Raw genomic sequence first — 12,243 nt, forward strand, 5'->3', positions numbered from 1 at the left:
ATACTCTGTTTATCGATAGTTGGCTTCACTTCACAATTGACATATTGCATGAGGGAGGAGAGTTTGGAGCGGTGCATATAGGTGGAAAGGGTTGCTGGTGTGGTGGTTCAGGGTGAGGAAGGAGGTTTGATGTTACATATGGACAAATGACAACAACAACAACAACATGCATTTTAAAAGGCCATTTTCCCTGCTAGAGCGGGGGTTAGCCTTGCGGTCCCCATGACAATCTTCTCCATTTTGCCCTATTTTCTGCATCTCTCCTTGTTAACCCCTTTGCCCGCATTTCTTCTTCCACCATCTTTATCCAAGTCTTTCTCGGTCTTCCCCGTCCTCTGCTTCCTTCTACATTCATTTCCATCACTCTTCTCAACCAGTCACTTTCATCCTTCCTCAACACATGACCAAACCATCTCAACCTGTTCCTCTTCACAGCATCAATCACAGGCTCTATTCCCATCATCTTTCGCAATTCATCATTTGTCTTCCTCTCTCTCAACGATACTCCGCACATCCGTCGAACCATTCGCATTTCCACCCTTTCCAACCTTCGTTGCTGCTCTACGTTCATTACCCATGTCTCGCTCCCATAAATCATAACACTTCTCACACATGCAGCATACACCTTTCCCTTCAGCTTCAACGACACTCCCCTCATCATCAGCACGCCACTCAGTTCCCGAAACTTCTTCCATGCACATCTCACTCGAGCAACCGTTGCCGAGTCTGATCCACCTTCTCCATTCAGCATGTCTCCGAGGTAGCAAAATGTGACCATTGTCAATTTATTGTTATCGTTGTCCTGGTCATCCCATTTGCCTGGTTGGAATTTGGCTGGTCATTTGGCTTGTTCAAAAGTCAAATCAACTCAAACTGACACGGAATTAAAATGTAACAATACCAGGTTTAATGAAAGAAATGCCGATAACAAAATAATGTACAGCAAATCCAACATCCTAAATGGAGCGCTCCCATATGGACTCGTATACAACACAAGGGGAAAAATAACTGGAAAATAATGCGTCGTGTGTACTCAGCTTTGAACGACCCTTGAACCCCGTCAGTCCTCGAACGGGTCCCTGGTCCATGCAGGGGAAAACACACGCCTTGGCGTGAAGTCCGTTCACCGCCATGTCGACGCAAAGCGAACAGGCCTGAGTCCTCACACGTCCTCCTTGCTCGGCTGCCCCGAGCCCCGACGTTCCTTTCAGGCACACAAAGCACCAAGCGCTGCCGTCACGAAGCCAGCACGGTCACTTGCTGGCTTGTGTGATGACCCAGTTGGTGGTATCATTGGTGGTGCTCGAATGTCCTGGTTCCGGTTGCTTTTATATGGTCTTTTTAGTATAGGTGCGGAGTGCATGGCGGTGTGTGTCATAGGAACAAAGGAGAAATCACAGAGGCAATTTACATACAGGGGATTTACCCTTAAACCCTACCTAATGAACATAACACCCCTCGACATGGGGACAAAGATACGAACTTACACGACATCCGGTCTAACGGATCCCTACTCAGGTACATGGAGGTTTTTCTTCTTCTTCGCGCCATTCGGAGCACACTACCTATACAATCCTACATGGCCTAATATATTTCACTAGCGGGGTCACCCGTGGGAATCCCACGGGCATGGACGTGTGTGACATTTCGACATATTGAGTTAGATGCTGCACCTGCACATTCAGTTATATAAAATGGTTACTGGTAATTGATCACATCCACAAATGATGTAATCCACACAATTTATGTACTTTACATAACGTTAATAGGAATACATGCCCGTGTAGCTGGGAAATACAGTTTGTTTGAAATAAATCACAAATATCAGAAGAAAGTTTTTTAAATTTAGAACTATTCTCAGAGTTAAACATCACCGTAATATTATGCGGTTGCTTCAACGTTTTCGGTGAATTATATGTCATTCCCATCTACACGGGCATGTATTCCTATTAACGTTATGTAAAGTACATAAATTGTGTGGATTACATCATTTGTGGATGTGATCAATTGCCAGTAACCATCTTATATAACTGAATGTGCAGGCGCAGCATGTAACTCAATATGTCGAAATGTCACACACATCCATGCCCGTGGGATTCCCGCATGGATGTGTATGGCGAATTTTAAATATATGTCGACTGTTATTTTAGGCGGTGTATTTTCGTTTATCATCATGGCGCGATTTAAAAAAATATATCTCTGCATTTTCCTCTCCAATACCTCCTCACACTTTACACACACACCGGCCCATGTTTACATATACACACACACACACATATACACCCACACACATATACACATACACACACACGTACATCGACACACATGCACACACACACACACACACACACACACACACACATATACACATATGCACATATGCAAATATGTATACACATATGTATCCACATATACACATATATACACATATATACATCTCCACACACACACACACACACACACACACAAAAACAGACACACACACACACACACGTACAGACACATATACACACAAACACACACACACAGACATGTATATACACATACAACAACAACATGCATTTTAAGGCCATTTTCCCTGCTAGAGCGGGGGTTAGCCTACATACACATACACACACATATATACACACACACACATATTCACGCGCACACACACACACACACACACACGTACACACGTACACACACGTACACATGTCCCACATGTATATATCCCACATCCCACATGTATATACATGTTTAAAGTGTACGTGCCCTTCCCCCCTCCCCCGCCCGGCAACGCTGGGTACTTCTGCTGGTAACGAATAAAATAAAAACGAAGAAATAGGTGGAATTGGCTGAAATTCGCTCGGTGAATTCACGCGGTGTATTCGGTTCGGCTCGGTTCACTCGGTTTAAAGAAAAAGCGATAATGTCGACATGTTGCTGTCTGTGTCATGTTGGGCGGTGTATGATACTCGTTGGCTGTTGGGCGGTGTATGATACTTGTTGGCTGTTGGGCGGTGTTGTGCGGTGATATGGTGTATTTTAAAAAATATATCTCTGCATTTTCCCGCGTTGGTGACACCGAGTCGTTCTTCATCGATCGTCTCATTCATTTTGGAAATGGAAGTTTCCACGCAGCGCATGAATTGTCACGATCCTCAAGAGGAGTTTGTCTCGTAATCATCAAATGATAAATGGCAAGTAAATTATATTGTGGAAAATTAAAGATTTCAAATAAACCTATTTAAAGTGTATGCGCACATAACTAATAAAAAAAACGAAGAAATATCTCTCGGTAATTTCCTGAAACATATTTTACTTCCGGCTAATATGTTGAATGAAATAAAAACGAAGAAATATATGTCGGCATCATTGTTGACGTTTTTGTGACGACTATCATCAAACGAAATAGTAATATATCATAACGGAAAAGCAAAAGCGAATTTTTAATATATATCGACACATTGCCGGCGGTGTCATGTTGGGCGGTGTATGATACACCATGACGCGATTTTAAAAAATATATCTCTGCATTTTCCCGCGTGTGTGGATTGTTCTCAATTATTGCTGACACCGAGTCTAAAAGTAAAACCATCGATAAAAATGAAATCATATGGTGAGTTAGATTGGAGATAAAGGCGTGAGAGAGACTCAATGGCCTTGAAGTTACAGGCCTTTGAGAATTCATTTCGTTCTATAAACGGCAACTTTCATCGGATTTTCTTCCCGTTTTTTTTCAACCGAGTCTAAAACTATGTTAGCGACTGTGAAAAATGAAATGATTTATCGAATTTGATTTGAAATAAAACTGGGGGAGAGCAAGACACCACGGGCCTACAAAACAGGACTCAAAGCTATGCGAGTTAATAAAATGGTGGATATTTGTTTATAGCCACTCCCAGAATGGGTGGAGCTATGGGTGGAGCTACTCTGCAAACCGAGTAAGCCACACCCCGGACAGACACCCAACAGATAGACAGACAGACAGACAGAATCATCTACGGCTATTATAATATAGATTGCCTACCCCCCAACAAATGTAACAGTATTATTAGACAATGGATACTTGCACATCATTGATGTGAGTTGAAGTTAGGTTCCCAGCATCAAACTATTGGTTCAGATGGAAATGCTAAACAGGCTAGGATAGGCCAACCCGTTTTATTTTTGGATTAAATCTAATACGCATGTCATCTTGTTCTCAAACCTTTGAGCTCAAAAGGCTTTCGTTGAGTTATGTTTCGTGTTTCTCCATGTTTTGGGAACCTTTGGCATTATTGATCTTTGTGTATACACGAACTCTCTTATTTCATGACATTTTATGTATTAATCCTATTGTTCATATCAACTTCATCTCACTTTATAATCGCTTACAAGGATGTACAAGGAACTTTGAAGCATGAGACGGCCATCTGGTCCATTATGCATCACGTCCTTTTCTAATTAACTGCCACATAAATTCATAGATCAGCAGTGGCTGGGGCAAACCGGAATGGTTGTAAAACTGTCGTGTCTTTCAACTATTTGCCCGATAAACTTGCATTGCAGTTTTGTAAATTGCTTGTTGTGAAAAAACTAACGCACCTTCCCTCCTATCGTTTCATTTCCTCAAAGGTTGGAATTGTGTGTAAAAACAATGCAAATGTTTTGAATAGAAACAGATTTCAAAGCGTTATTTTGTTTTGTAATGGAAATTCTGACTTTTTATTGTGTTCACCGTGAGCAAAATTATGTGTATTACTTTTGTTGCGATAATTCCATCAATTATTTAAATATTACTTGATTGGGCTGGCTGGCAGGATGCCGAGTTTGCTGATGGAGCTGATTTGTTGATTTGTAATACTCAGTTCCAGAAAGAGGAAAATAAGCTTGTTACATACACGTCAGGTGGGTCGACGACAACCGTTGACTACCTGATTGTGCGTAGGCGAGATAGGGGTCACCTCCGGGACACAAAGGTGATCCCGGGGGAGGAGGCTGTTTCACAGCACCACTTGGTTGTCTGCGACATAAGGGTGAAAGGTGCGAGGAGAGCTTGGCGGGTGAAGTACCAACCGAGAATGAAGGTGTGGAGGTTGAAAGAGGTGACAGTAAGGGAGGCATTAAAAGAGAGGCTGAGTAGGGTTGAGGATGATGTGGTTGAGCTTAAAAGTGGTTGGATGTCAATGAAAGCTAGTCTGTTGGGAGCCGTTGGTGAGGTATGTGGATGGACAAAAGGCCCACCGAGGCACTCGGAAACATGGTGGTGGGATGATGAAGTTGGAAAGAGGATTAACGAGAAGAGGGAGAAGTTCAAGGAGTGGCAGAAGGCGAAGGGTACGGGAGCAGAAACAGCAGAGCATGAAAGTTATAAGGCAGCCAGGAAGGCTGCAAAGAAAGAGGTAGCAAAGGCGCAGGAGGCATGGAGGAAAATGTTCGGAGAACGCTTGGATTCGGAAGAGGGTCAGAAAGCAGTATTCAGGATTGCAAAGCAGATGGCAAAAGAGAGGTGTGATGTGATGGGGGTGAGTTGCTTGAAGGATGAAGTGGGACAAATCGTTGTCGACCCAGATGGAATTAAAGGAAGATGGAAAAGATATATGGAAATGCTGTTGAATACAGAGAATGAATGGGATGGCAACATAGAGAGTAACCCAGTTTTAGGACCGGCAGAGAAGATAACTGAGAAGGAAGTTGAGGAAGCGATAAAAGCAATGAAGGGTCGAAAAGCGGGAGGGCCGATGGGAGTTGTGGGAGATATGTTGAAGGCAGCAGGAAGTTGGGGTGTGAAGAGAATGACAGAGATCTGTAATCTGGTGGTGAAAGAAGGCCGCATTCCAGTGGATTGTGAACTGAGTACCCTCGTCCCTCTATACAAGGGGAAAGGTGACCCTCTGGAGTGTGGCTCGTACCGAGCGATAAAGTTATTGGAGCATGGAATGACGGTATTGGAAAGGGTGTTGGAGAGGAGGATAAGGAAGAAAGTGAAGATCGACGAAATGCAGTTTGGATTTATGCCAGGAAGAGGAACGACAGACGCGCTTTTCATTGTGAGGCAGTTGCAGGAGAAGTACATGGAGAAGAGGAAGAAGTTGTTTCTTGGGTTTGTTGATCTGGAGAAAGCATTCGATAGGGTTCCACGCAAAGTATTGACATGGGCATTGAGGAAGTTAGGAGTGGAGGAATGGTTGATCAGAGTAGTGATGGAAATGTACAAAAGAGCGCGCACAGCTGTAAGGACGAAAGACGGGAACAGTGGTTAGTTTGAGGTGAAGGTGGGAGTGCATCAGGGGTCGGTACTAAGTCCACTACTATTTGTAGCTGTGATGGAGGTGCTGGCTCAGAACGTAAAGGAGGGTTTACCGTGGGAGTTATTGTATGCAGATGATCTGGTGTTGATTGTGGAAAGTATGGATGGACTGAAGGAAAAGATGAACAAGTGGAAGGAATGTGTGGAGACAAAAGGTCTGAAGGTGAATATTCGGAAGACGAAGGTGATGGCAAGTGGTAAAGCATGTGGTGATGTGGAAAGAACTGGGAAGTGGCCCTGTGCTGTGTGTAGGAGGTGTGTCGGAGTGAACTCCATTCAATGTACAATGTGCGCTGAGTGGGTTCATCAAAAATGTAGTGGTCTCAGAGGGTCATTAACCAGTGTGGCAGCTACATTCAAATGTAAGGTGTGCACAGAGGGAGCTGCAGATGGAGGAAATGTTGAGTTGGATCTTGGAGATAGCATGAAGCTGGAAGGTGTGAAAACATTTTGCTACCTTGGAGACATGCTGAATGGAGAAGGTGGATCAGACTCGGCAACGGTTGCTAGAGTGACATGTGCATGGAAGAAGTTTCGGGAACTGAGTGGCGTGCTGATGATGAGGGGAGTGTCGTTGAAGCTGAAGGGAAAGGTGTATGCTGCATGTGTGAGAAGTGTTATGATTTATGGGAGCGAGACATGGGTAATGAACGTAGAGCAGCAACGAAGGTTTGAAAGGGTGGAAATGCGAATGGTTCGACGGATGTGCGGAGTATCGTTGAGAGAGAGAGGAAGACAAATGATGAATTGCGAAAGATGATGGGAATAGAGCCTGTGATTGATGCTGTGAAGAGGAACAGGTTGAGATGGTTTGGTCATGTGTTGAGGAAGGATGAAAGTGACTGGTTGAGAAGAGTGATGGAAATGAATGTAGAAGGAAGTAGAGGACGGGGAAGACCGAGAAAGACTTGGCTAAAGATGGTGGAAGAAGAAATGCAGGCAAGGGGGTTAACAAGGAGAGATGCAGAAAATAGGGCAAAATGGAGAAGATTGCCATGGGGACCGCAAAGCTAACCCCCGCTCTAGAAGGGAAAATGGCCTTTAAAATGCATGTTGTTGTTGCTCACTGATGTGAGATAGCTCGGATTTCAAAAATTTGCTCACTGATGTGAGATAGCTCAGTTTTCATGAATTTGATCATTGATGTGAGATAGCTCAGTTTTCATTAATTTGCTCACTTCTTATGAATGAGTTTTGTTCCTTGTGATACTTTGTCATTACCTTACGCTTTGCGGTGTTCACAGCCGGCAGTGCACAGACAGGCTACAGTATGACATACCCTCCTGGAACGAGCTACACACCAAGTTCCCCAAGCAGTATTTACAACCAGACACCCACTAATGGGCGCTTGCAGGTGTGTTGTTTCTGCTTTCCACCTTTCCTTGAAGTGCCTTTGAGGTGGCTGGGCGATATCTCACCTCACAACTACGTCAGTGCACCCATCCGTGTTGTTGTCGCAGCCCGTGCCACCCACTGCCACCATCCAGCAGAGCCCTCCAGCCATGCTCACCCACCAGTCCACGACTAGCATCGGCCATCGTGTTCTCATGATCTATGGTCTTGAACCAACGCGCATGAACTGTGACCGTTTATTCAACTTGCTCTGCCTCTATGGTAATATCGAGAAGGTAGGTCTGTAACACAAATTGACGCCAAAGCAGAGGGGATTGTAATCGGTTTCCATTGTTCAACAGTTGTCTGATTGGTCAGAACCAAGCATGTGGTGTCCTCCTGCTGCTGCTGTGCAGATAAAGTTCCTGAAGAGCAAGCCTGGTGCAGCCATGATTCAGATGGCAGATGCAGCAGCAGTCGACCGTGCAGTGACACACTTGAACACCGCCCAACTGTTCGACAAGAAACTCAACCTTGCGTGAGTCTGCTATTTGCTGTTGTATTGGCCATGTTTTTTGTAATAGTTTTACCAAAAGCAGGCTTTTAATGCACTATGCTACCGAACCACTTCATAATCCACTTATTTCACCCTCTCCCCCAACCCCAATCCTTATTTTTTTTTTTTCTGCAGTGTCTCTAAACAGCCAGAGATTATGGCTGGTGTGGCTTATGAACTTGAAGATGGGACCAACAGTTTTAAGGACTTTCATGGCTGCCGCAACAACCGTTTTTCTTCACCTGAGCAGGCAGCCAAAAACCGCATCCTTCCACCTTCGTCCGTGCTGCATTTCTACAACGCACCACCTGACTTCACTGAGGACTCCTTTAACCAGGTGCTGCCAGTGTTAGCTCATTCAGTGTCAAATTACCGTGTTTGTCAATGTTATGGAATCTGTCCGGATGAAGTATGCACTGACATTCTGTTTTCATGACTAGATCTGTGACGAGTTTGACCTCGAGAAACCCACGTCCTTCCGACTCTTCTCAGGCAAGAGTGAGTCTTTTGCTTTTGTAGCTTAGGGTTAGTGAGTTTTGAATTAGGCTGTGTTTTTATGGTACTTAAGTTGCATTTTCACTTGCAAGTCAAGTTATGCCACCTCCATAGCAAAGGCGTGTGCGTGTGTGGGCAGTGGGCACGTACCATGTCACATGCCTGAAATATGTCCAGGAAGACGGTCCTGACGTCTGTTTGAGATATTTGACTTGAGACCATTGCTGAGTGCGAAGCAGCAGCATGTCCTTCAATGAATCCAAACTGATGGTCAAGAGATATCTGTTTGAAAAGAGGAAAGACCTGGTCATCAATGATGATAGATTTCATGACTATGCTTTTAATTTCACATGATTTTGCTTGTAATTGTAGCGGATACCTGGAACATGCCATTTATTTTATCTTTACTCAAGATCTTTGAATTCTTCCACCTCTTTTGAGAATCAGTTAAACGAATGAACCTCATCAGATATAATCTATCCTGGGCTGAATACATCCTCCGAAGCAAGGTGCTGATTGGGCCTCTTATAAGGGGTCTCCGCAGAATAACAGGTATGTGTGTATATATATATATATATATATATGTGTATATATATATATATATATATATATATATATATATATATATATATATATATATATATATATATATATATATGTATATATGTATACATGTATACATGTATATATGTATACATGTATACATGTATATATGTATACATGTATACATGTATACATGTATACATGTATACATGTATACATGTATACATGTATACATGTATACATGTATACATGTATACATGTATACATGTATATATATATATATATATATATATATATATATATATATATATATATATATATATATGTATGTATGTACAGTCACGTGAAAAGGTAAGTACACCCCATGTAAAGTTTTGACTTTTTCAAAATATTTCAACATTCAGCTATTTGATCTTCATTTCAACAATATTGAGAGATAAAGGTGATATAATACAACAAATATCATGAAACATTTACATTTTGTCGTCCATTGTATAATTTAAATAAACATAAATGCAAATTTCGCATGTGGAAAAAGTAAGTACACCCTTGGCTGTAATAGGTCGTATTGCCCCCTTCGGCAGAAACAACCTCAAGTAGGCGTTTCTTATAACTGTCTACCAGTCTCTGACATCGACTGGGAGAAATTTTTGCCCACTCCTCCATGCAGAATTCTTTCAGCTGTGCGATGTTTGAGGGGTTTCTTGCATGCACAGCTCGTTTCAAATCCCCCCACATCTCGATGGGATTTTGATCCGGGCTTTGACTTGGCCATTCCAGAACCCTCCATTTCTTACTTTTCAGCCATTCCTTGGTGGATTTCCTGGTATGTTTAGGGGTCATTGTCATGTTGCAAGGTCCACCTTCGGTTGAGCTTCACCTTTCTGACAGATGGCCTCACATTATGCTCAAGCACCCTCTGGTACAATGAAGAATTCATAGTGGATTCTATGATTGTGAGCTGCCCAGGCCCTGATGCAGCAAAGCTGCCCAAAACCATAATATTTCCACCACCATGCTTTACAGTTGGTATCAGGTTCTTGTGGTCAAATGCTGTCTTTGGTTTTCGCCAAACATGTCTTCTGGTACTGTGGCCAAATAGCTCTACCTTTGACTCATCTGTCCAGAGCACATTGTTCCAGAAGTGCTGGTCTTTGCCGAGGTGTTCATTGGCAAACTTTAGTCTTGTCCTGATGTTCTTTCTGGACAGCAAAGGCTTCCTCCTGGCACACCTCCCATGCAGATCAAATTTGTGCAGCCTCTTTCTAATGGTAGACTCGTGCACTTTGACATCAACAGTGGCAAGAGCTACCTGTAGGTCCCGTGATGACATTCTGGGGTTCTTAGAGACTTCTTTCAGCATCTTGCGGTCTGCTCTCGGGCTGAACTTGCTGGGGAGGCCTGGCCTGAACAAGTTGGCAGTTGTTTGGAATCTTCTCCACTTGTAGATGATCTTCCGGACAGTCGAATGATTGATTTTGAAATTGTTTGGAGATCTTTTTAAATCTCTTCCCAGACTCGTAGGCATCTATAACCTTATTTCTGAAGGCCTCAGAGAGCTGTTTTGATATCGGCATGGTGACGCCGCACACTTCAACAACAAAGAGCAAACCAAACTAAATGTCTGAGGTTTAAATAAGACAGGTTCCTCCAAGATCGTCTCTAACGATGTTCTAGTCATTTGCACCTGAGCTGGTGCACCTGATTCTAATGTTAGGTATTTGAAGTAGTGATAATGTAGGGGGTGTCCCCGCCTCTTTCGCCGCCTGCATTGATCCAAGCGCAAAGAATTCCCTCAACGACCCCGTCGACTTCCAGGGCAGCTGCAGGGCCGGTTTCTGGTTTCCGGTTCCTCGGGCGAGTGAGGCGTGCTTCGAGCTCTCCACGGCATCGAAGTTTAAGTGTTTTCCCATTCTTGTCTTTGTCAAATTTCCACTGGTTATTTTGCTGTGTACGTGTTATTGTGTGTTTCTGGTTGGTATTGGTTTGTAATTCGTACAAACTTGTGTGTAATTAATCGTTTTCTGGGTCGTACCTCGTGCGCGGCCTGGTAACTTGGGGCTTCCCTTCCCCCGTCGGTGTTTTGTCGGTTTGGGTTATTTCCTTCGCTGTATTGCTTGTTTCTTTTATTTTATTTTCTCCCCCTCACCTCACCTGCCTAGACAAAGAATTCTTTATTGATTCTTTCTCTCCTCCCGGACACGTGCTTGTTCGCTCTCCTCCTCGTCTCGGCTTGTGCCCCACCCCCTGTAGCTCGTTTCTCTTCCGCCTCTGCTCCTTCCTTTTCAAATCCACGTTCTCGTTTGGAGACTTTTCCCAGATTGTTTTTCATGTTTTTCATGGTTTTCATGGTTCTGTTTGGATATTGCTGGAATATGTTTAAACCGCAGCCGTGATGCTGACGCCGCCCCCCCCCCCCCCCCCAGAATTTCCATGTTTTAAACGTTTCCCAGTGTGTACCCTGGTCAGAATAGGTACACCGTATCCATGCGTGTCGTAAGAGACGACTAAGAGGGTTGGCGTCAGGAAGGGCATCCGGACATAAAAACATTGCCTCAAAAAGAGAACCATGACTTACAACTACATATTGGCAGGGTGCAGCCCCGAAGTGGAGATCGGTTTCTGAGGTTTGGGACATGGAATGTAGGGACAATGACAGGGAGATCAGGAGAAGTGGTGGAAGTATTGGTCAGAAGAAGAGTGGACATATGTTGTGTGCAAGAGACGAGATGGAAGGGAAGTGGTGTGAGAATGGTGAAGGGTAGGCAGGGACAGAAATACAAGTTTGTGTGGCAAGGGTGCCCGGAGGGCGTGAATGGAGTTGGTGTCCTGTTTTCTGAGGAGTTTGTAGACAGTGTGGTGAGTGTGACTAGAGTGAGTGATAGGTTGATGATGGTGAAAATGATGATTGGAAAGCTCTTGGTGAACGTCATCTCGGGATATGCTCCGCAGGTTGGTCGAAGCAATGAAGAGAAGGACAAGTTCTAGTGTGCGATAGAGAAGCTGATGGAAAACGTGAAAGATGAGGAAGTTGTTGTGGTGG

At 43.8% G+C, this 12,243-nt stretch overlaps 1 protein-coding gene across 7 annotated transcripts in view; it reads left to right on the forward strand.

The window, feature by feature from the left end:
- LOC137416882 (heterogeneous nuclear ribonucleoprotein L) overlaps window positions 1–12,243 on the forward strand; it is a 74,647-nt gene that overhangs the window by 51,085 nt on the left and 11,319 nt on the right. For 4 of the 7 annotated variants that reach the window (XM_068102568.2, XM_078779829.1, XM_078779831.1 and 1 more), the window contains exons 8-12: window positions 7,519–7,628; window positions 7,735–7,902; window positions 8,023–8,144; window positions 8,298–8,499; window positions 8,603–8,660. In XM_068102568.2, the coding sequence (XP_067958669.1) occupies window positions 7,519–7,628; window positions 7,735–7,902; window positions 8,023–8,144; window positions 8,298–8,499; window positions 8,603–8,660 (660 nt within the window). The remainder of the gene's footprint in view (window positions 1–7,518; window positions 7,629–7,734; window positions 7,903–8,022; window positions 8,145–8,297; window positions 8,500–8,602; window positions 8,661–12,243) is intronic. The other 3 variants (XM_068102569.2, XM_078779830.1, XM_078779832.1) reach the window with 1 other exon arrangement.

Source organism: Myxine glutinosa, chromosome 6 (genome assembly GCF_964187855.1).
Source record: "Myxine glutinosa chromosome 6, kmMyxGlut1.1, whole genome shotgun sequence".
In the NCBI taxonomy this organism is placed as follows: domain Eukaryota; kingdom Metazoa; phylum Chordata; class Myxini; order Myxiniformes; family Myxinidae; genus Myxine; species Myxine glutinosa.